This window comes from Etheostoma spectabile, chromosome 14 (genome assembly GCF_008692095.1).
Source record: "Etheostoma spectabile isolate EspeVRDwgs_2016 chromosome 14, UIUC_Espe_1.0, whole genome shotgun sequence".
In the NCBI taxonomy this organism is placed as follows: domain Eukaryota; kingdom Metazoa; phylum Chordata; class Actinopteri; order Perciformes; family Percidae; genus Etheostoma; species Etheostoma spectabile.
Window position 1 is genome coordinate 8313381 of NC_045746.1, and position 8524 is coordinate 8321904.

General features: G+C 40.2%; 1 protein-coding gene across 5 annotated transcripts in view; it reads left to right on the top strand.

The window, feature by feature from the left end:
• csmd2 (CUB and Sushi multiple domains 2) overlaps nucleotides 1-8524 on the top strand; it is a gene marked incomplete at its 5' end in the record, with an annotated part of 270610 nt that overhangs the window by 111520 nt on the left and 150566 nt on the right. For all 5 annotated transcript variants that reach the window (XM_032535085.1, XM_032535083.1, XM_032535084.1 and 2 more), the window contains 1 exon segment: nucleotides 6629-6741. In XM_032535085.1, coding sequence (XP_032390976.1) covers nucleotides 6629-6741 — 113 coding nt within the window.

The following is an 8524-nucleotide window of genomic DNA, read 5'->3' on the forward strand; positions in this document are numbered from 1 at the left end:
GTGTGTGTGTTAGAATGTGTGACAGGGAAAGAAAATGTCTTGATAACTGCGTATGTGTTTGTAACTGTGAATGTTTGCCAGCGGTGGTGTGCGCTCGTGTGGGCATCGTGTACATCTGGACAGACTGGCCTGTGCTATAATTCACATACCCTCATTAAAATGCTGAAAGTTTTGGCTTTAAAGTCACTGTGACCCCCAGTCTGCAGTAAGCACCAGGACCTGCAAACTGAGCACAGTTCTGATTGATCTACCTAAGTAGCCGCAATTAACAGGGACGTTCTTCGTCCCACTGCACACATGCTACCACCCACACATGAACGCATATGTGTTCATCTGATGCTGCATCACAATGAATTCATTTAATGAGCAGTGATTTAAAGCGTTTGATTCTAATGTGGCACTTGTCACCTTTGACACCTAGACCCCGCCCATTACTGATTATGCATAGAGGCATTTGACACCTTCGCCCTTCGAACAGAAAACAGATGACATGAAACGATGACTATAAAGCAGAAAAGAGACCCATTCCACAGTGAAGGGTTGCGGAATTGCCTGATGATGACGACCTTTGTTCAAAATCCTGAAAGGCATTAACAATTTAATGAGTCACATCTCATCAGTATGGTAAGTATCTCTATGCTAGTGTTACATAAATGGATTTTGTCTTGCCCTGGCGTATTCCTAAGACCCTCAATCATAATATGACAAGACAAGTCTAAGAAACAAGGTTTTGCCAATCTGACTTCAGATACTGTAGGAAATTGGATGTTGCCTATGAAGTTGTGTACCCATTAAACCATTTTAGGTCTTTTATGAATCTCGATACTGTGCAATGGAAGTAAAAGAGCTGAATCAAAGCCCAGCTGTTTCTCAAAAAGATCTCTGTGGGTCACATCTCAGTCCTCTCTGTCAAGAACACAACAACTGGCTGCCTCTATCACCTTGTCTTGCCCAAAATACATTTCTTGGACAATCAAAAGCCTGACTTAGACTGAGGAGCTTTGGGGCCTGGAAAACTGATTTAGCGCTGCACTCTCAAGACAATTCCGCATAAAATCTAATATGGTCAGCCAGACGAGCGAGATGTGAAAAGGAACTATAGAAGCGGCCACAACACCCTTCAAGAGACCTCCATCCACCAGCTCAGGGACTTTTCCTGGTGCTCCCCATGGTCACTTTCACCCTAAAACTTTAATGTTTTCAGCAAAGAAGGGGTAGACTGTGAAGTGGAGCGAGGCAGAGGTGACACTAGGTCAACAGGATATTTAAGGTGGTATGTTCATTACTTAATTCTATCAATTACCCACTCCATAGTGGCACACCCATCAGTTCCTTATCCTCTGTCATTGCCACAGTTTATCACAGTGTTAAGTCAGTCGATTGCTTGTTTTGTGTTAATGAAAGTTGATTCCAGCTAAAAGTGACTTTAATTCAAAGCAGCATTTTTATTTGTCCCTATGGTGAAAAGGGTAGTAACTGTAACATGGCGCTGGTGTTTTGAGACCTGTGTGTGTGTGTGTGTGTGTGTTGTGTTTGTGTTTGTGTGGTGTGTGTGTGTGTGTGTGTGTGTGGTGTGTGTGTGTGTGTGTGTGTGTGTGTGTGTGTGTGTGGTGGTGGGGTGTGTGGTGTGTGTGTGTGTGTGGGTGTGTGGTGTTGTGTGTGTGTGTGTGTGTGTGTGTGCTGTGGGGATCATTTACTGTGATTTCGTTTGTGTGAGATTTAGTACCCAGGATTGAGCTGCTTCAGGACCCAGCTATGTACTTGTAGCCCGAGGTGATTCTGGCACTCTGTCCTAGAAGTACCACTCTAAACACACATGTGCCAGACACTACATGATCCCCTCAATGCTTTATCTTTAAGTGATAAAACATCTCCTGAGGCATGCGGACTCACTTTATCAGTCTTGCACTCGCCGTTATGATTCAAGGCCAGTGTCGTGCAACATGTCTTCACATTTCCGCCTCATTTCCATTATACCATGCAGCCTCCCGGCCACACTGACATAAAAGAACAAGTAATAATCTGATCAGATAAATGTCCATGTTTGAAACCATATAGAAAAAAGAGAGCATGGCGATAAAGACAGAGTATGTGATTGAATTGATGTGGGACATTTATGTAGAATAACATTTATATATTTTTCTTGATATACTGTTTTCCCATCCATTATGCTTTCGATAAAGGGCCCATATTTAAGTCAGGGGTAGTTCTTGAATGTTCAGTGAAGGAAATAGACATCCAAGAGTCCAAGAATTTAACATTGATAATGCAACCTACCCAATGGAAATTGTAGGCCTATGTACTGTATAGTATTTGATGTTTAGGGGCCAAGCAGCAAAGCTGCGTGGACCCTATTGGTTTTGCCTGTAGCACATTATTATTATTATTATTATTATTATTATTATTATTATTATTATTATTCCTCCAAAATCTGTGTTCCCATGCACGTAAACCCACAAAAATGTGCACATAAGTCCAGTCCTAGGCCAAACTCAGTCAGTGCAATTTGTATGGTAGTTGTGCTGATGGTGGTTCTAAACTTTAAAGAATTCCTAACAAATCAGCTGTACATGCAACAACGTTGCAACCAATGCCAAACTGTAGCCCCCATAAGAAAGAAACTATGCTCTGATGTTACCTAGTAGCAATTTAAAAGTCCATCACTACTTGTTTCAAAAACTGCAAAACTTCTTAAACCTATCAACTCTCACATTTTTGTTTTAATTGTCACCAATTATGGGGAACTTCATCCCCAGACTGTCCTCCACAAATTTACCATTCAATTTTTTGATTCATCAACAATTGAGCCCACAGTGCATTAAAGAATTTACTGTATAGAGTAGTATAAACAAATCCTGCAACTTTTTCCAAACTAAATATTTGATGTCCATGGGAAAAAATCACAACATTCGAAAATCACTGTAGATTAATGTAGTTTAAAATTCTGCATTTTCACGCAAGCCTGCTCCTTGTCTGTTAGGCGTAGACCCAAGCTGACTCAATAAAATATATATTCCCAATAGCTAGACGTGTCATCACCTAGGCAATAGCTCACTGAGATCAGCACATGGGACCCAAAGATTGTGGGTTCAAAGCTCAATGGTCACAATTTCATATGTTATACATAATCAGCTACTGGGCTTTGGACACTTTCCTTGCAAGTTTAAAATGCTCGGCCCAGACTATGGCTAAAGAACAGCTATAATCTAATTTTATTATTTTTTTAAGACTATTTTTATTATACCTAAAGCCATTTCATGAAATCTTTGCTTGCTTGTTTTGCTTTAAAAGCCCAATTTAGGGTTGGTCTTTCCCTAGTCAGATGCGTATCGGTAAGCAGGGTACGCGGTGGATCACGTGCCCGGACCAATCAGGGCCGTGCATGACTGTTGAAGCTACTCCTGATTTTGTTGGTCATCTTATCTCATATGCTGTGTCTCTATGATCCTATCCTATTCACGATAGCCTACTCGTGGGTATTGCGCCGTCATCACGTGCTGTAGTACAGCTGTACAAATATCATAGTACAACATTTCGAAAGTTATCCTCAAAATATCCTCCAGGTGCTGCTTAATTTGACAATGTTGTTCCTTCAAGTGAGTTTCTCGGTGGACATACTGAACATACACATGTTGCACACACAGTGTGATCAACACTTACCTTTATACACACACACACACTCACCTTCACACAGTTGAAATACCCACTTTATTAATCAATGCCTCTGTATACTAACTTTTAAAAGGAGCACTTTTACCTGGTTAGGACATAGGTTCAACGGCAACCATGCTCCTCAACCTTTTGTTGAACATAGCTATTTATTAGGGAAGTTTGCGTCAATGGAAATCTCTTGAACAAGCATTGAGGTCATTGGCTTACTAGTGAGGGGATGGCTACATGCTGAAAGCAGCCATGGAAGACACTTATGTTTCATCAGTGACATTCTCTCTTTTCTGCACTCTCCTCCATCGTTCTGCTGTCTGCTTGCAGTGCGGCTGAAAAAGCCAAATCACAGACATTTTGATGTGCCATCTTTTTTTTTTTTCTCTCATTTAAAGAAGAATTTTCATAAAACTGGGCTGTCTATGCAGTATAATGGCCACAGCCACTTTCTTAAATTGGTGCTACATGGCCAGAGAAAATAGAGAACAGGTGCCGTGATATTCGTTTTTGTTCAAAACGTAGAAAACCTACAAGAGAACCAGAATGCAGTACACCACACCAGAAAAAAAACGCTCCCTCTGGGTGGGTGACAAAATGTGAGCATGTCACAGAATCAATATTGCAGCTGGCTGGTAACAAGCTCATCTTACAGTGAAAAAGGTAAGGTAAAATAGGTTTCTAAAACATTTTAGTCGAGAAATGGGCAATACAGCAATATACTTATATGTGATTAGTGCTGCTCAGTATTACCATTTCATCTGAGTTTTTTTATCCGCCGTTTTCGCAACACAGGGAACAGTATAGTACCCATTTCCTGTTCACAGACTGTCATATTTCAGCTAAACAACGCACTAAAATATGCTTCTACACATTTTCATTATATTGGTATTTATTTGATCACCACTGCCTAGTTTTACAGTTTTATCCAAGTTCGGACTGAGTTTGAGAGATGGAGAAAGAGAGAGAGGGTTAGAGGGGCAGCTCTCTCTCTTGATCCACTTCTACACTCTTTGCGTCTGTAGAAGGAAGCACACTCTGTTCAAGCAGCAGGCTCTAGGACTAGCAGCAGTCCTCCAGGTGAAGCGTTTTGCATCTGCTGGCCTGTGAGTGAGGAGATTTGGGCACTGGTAAGATGGAGGGAAGTTTAACATAGTTCATTTACACACACTTCCAACATTATTATCATACAAAGCGGGTTGAATAACGGCAAAGTATTCTTTTAATCATCGTCTCATTTCCGCCTTGCATTTTTTTCTTACCTGCTGCCCAAAAATCTTTTTTAAAGATCTCTTCTACTCTTTCGGTCTCTCCCTCTGATCCCTCTGGTGAGCTTGTGTTCAGCTTAACTAATACCTTAAGCTACTGTACATTGAAGCTGAAGCCCCACTGCAGCAAGAGTGTATGTTATAAACGAATAGTACTCTGTTTTCATCAAAATAAAAGCTAATTCAGTCGACATCTAGAAACCTCCATGCTTTTTAATTGATCCCAAGAGAGCTCTACAGTGTAGTCAGTCTCTCTCACTAGTCTAAGTATCTCCTCATAGTAGATCCCGACCTTGTTCGGTTGAAGCTGTATGATTGAAGCTGTTTTATTCTTATGTCTCTACAGAATCGGTAGATGTTTTTGCATCCAGTTATTAGCTTGCCAAATATTTCTCATACCGATTTTCTGGTCTCTTTCTCCATTTTATTTAATTTTTTAGTCACATTTTCACTTTGCTTTCTCTTTGCCTAATTTTCCTGTACCTTTTTCTTCTTCCAGTGGTATTAATGACAACTGTTTGAAGGTGTACTTCAGTATATACAGTATGTACTCCATAGAGTGAAGCAGATGTGTAGGTTGGGGGGATGGGGTGGACACAGTTTGGGAAATGCAATTTACAGATTGGCAATTGGAGTTTATGCACAACCATACTCTGGGTGTGTGTGTGTGTGTGTGTGTGTGTGTGTGTGTGTGTGTGTGTGTGTGTGTGTGTGTGTGTGTGCGCGTGTGTGTGCGTATGTGTGTGTCTGAGAGAGATATGGTGTTAGTGTTTCTCAAGATAAAACATGATGTGTTCCCAAATGACTTTGCCTTTAACAACTGTAGAACTGCTTGGTAAGCAACAGTCCTCATTAGCATACAGATCAGGAGGCACTATAAGTGTTTGTACAGTATAATTCACTTCTGCTTTTTCAAAGCAATAAAAGGAGTGTCCTTTCTCTGCAAATGCCAATGCTCATCTTTCTTGGTCCCATTGTTTTATCGGTTACACAGGTTTGTTAACAGTCGTTAACATTACAGTTCTCCTTGAGTACCAGACCCTTCCTTTAATAGATCTTAAAAAGGTGTAACATTTTAACATCTCTTAGTCAAGGCCACATTAATATTGAAACATTAGCTTAATTATCATAAACAAACAGGACAGTCCCCGGGAAGACTGGCAGGTTCTGCCAGCCTCTATAATACATATATAGTCTGCCGTTGAACTTGACTTTATTGTAAATCTGATGGATTACATAATTGCTTTATGGTACAAAACAGAAGCATAGGCAAGCATATTTGTTTCTTATAATGGAACTCTATAGAGTGGATAAGGAACAGTTACTCATTCAGCAGCATAATATACCTAACACGGTAACATTATTTACTCCAAGCTTATGATGTCCATAACGCTTTGCCTTGACAAAAAACAAAATAACTTATTATAAGATGCAAAAATAAAGTGACATTCAGATTATCTGAAACGGTCAGAATCTTTTTCCATTGTTCATGTAAAGAAGTGTATCAGTGCTTAGACTAATGCTACAGATATCACTGGTACATATCGAGTCTTTAACCTTAAATACATTTACGAGCGTACGGGATCTGCTAAATATTACTGCACTTTGAAATCTGCTCTCTTCACTTTTTCTAGTTAAAACGGTCATGTGCTAAATGCTAATAGTCTAAGGCCCTCTTCTCTCTGACTCTGTGTCTACAGGTTCACTGGCCCCAACCTTCCCTCACCCATCATTAGCAGCAAGAATTGGCTTCGTCTGCACTTCACTTCTGATGGCAACCACAAGATGAGAGGTTTCAGCGCCCAGTACCAAGGTAAGATGAAAAGAGGTTTTCAGTTTTAAAAGATCAAATTAATAATGTCTGCCAGGTTTAACTTTGTAAACAGATCAGCAAATAATTGCCGGATTTTCACAATATTTGATTTAGATAGTCTTGGTCCCCCTAAAGATAAATTCTAATAGTTATTTCTTCTTCTTCTTCTTTTTTTAACCAGGAAAGACTCATTGAGATTACAAATCTCTTTTTCAAGAATGTCCTAGCCAAGACAGGCAGCTTTACAACCAACCACGCATACGTACAAACACAAAAACACTTAAAAAAAAACCAACTAAATCAGCAAATCCCTCAAAGTCAACCACAATCTTAACCACAAGGTAGGCGTTTTCACACTTACCTCATTTGGTCCGGACTTTCAGACTTTTCACTTTGGTCCAAACCAAAATTGCAGGTGAGAAAGGGAGCAGCAGTCAGCTAAAAAACCTCCCGACACAGAGAGAGGATACGAGAGGACGGGGAAGCCCATCTACAAACCAATCAATTCTAAGTATCTGGAAACCCATCTCACGTATGTGATGACGACAGGATGTAGTTTTTTCACGTATAGATCATTAGTGCGCTTGCATAACTGCAGTGTAAAACCAAAACGTACCGGATCAAATATATGCAATGTAAGAAAAACATGAACCTTTGTCCGGACCTTGGTTCAGACTTTCAAGTGTGAAAACGTCTTTAAACACATCAGGCAAAACATCTTCAGCCAGATTTATAGTGACACACTGAACTTTTCTCTTGTGTTCAAATCTGAAAATAGTTTCCAAGCAAGAAATAGCAGCCCTGAAATGAACACGTGTACTCCCCAGGGGACAGACTCAACATTCTGACACTCCCATGAGCTTTTCTCATGGAGTGTCCAACATATATCTCATAAGAAGTACATTGCCATGACATTTGCTGGGCACCTTCTTGCTCCTAAGGGAGTTAAGTGTTAGTGACCTTAGTTAGACCCCAGTGTCTTTTATTTTTGCAACCCTGTCAAGACAAAATGAACAGGGAAACCATCAATATGTTATCAGGTCTAATAAAGAAAAAAACATTTGCCAGTTTTGAAACTGTACCTGCAACAAGTCAAATTATGTCATTATCGTGGCAGATTAGTTGAGATGCTTTAAGGATGAAGACTCGGTATTAGCGTGACACACACACACACACACACACACACACACACACACACACACACACACACACACACACACACACACACAAGCCTGTCTTTCCACTGCATCCGTTTTAGGTTCAGGGATCAGCTTTGAGAAGATATGAGCAGGGGAAAATGATTACTTTGCCCACAAAAAATGTGATCTCTAAGAACCTCACCTCTAGCCATCCGCTTGAAATCTCAGAGAAGATGGGAAGAGAGAAAGAAGGGAGAGACATAAAGACAAAAGAGAGAAAAGGGGATAAAGAATATGGATTGGGTTCAATTCAAGATAAATATGTTTAGAAGATTGGAGAGAAATGGGAGGCTAAGACTTTAATTAGATTAAGCATTCTTCCATCCCCAACCTCCCACCAGCCAATCTCATCACGACAGTTCCCATGATTCCACAACAGCCGCATGTTGGAGTGATGAAATGACCGTTGGTTGAAAATCTTCTTTGGCTCCATTTAATTTATGTTATACATGTGTATATACTTTAGTTTATGTGGCACAGGAAACAGCCCACACCATCAAACTTTGCACTTAATAGTTTACTTTCCTTACTAGGAACATGATGATACGTTTTTCTTCCTTTTCTACTCAGGGCAGCAAATCCGA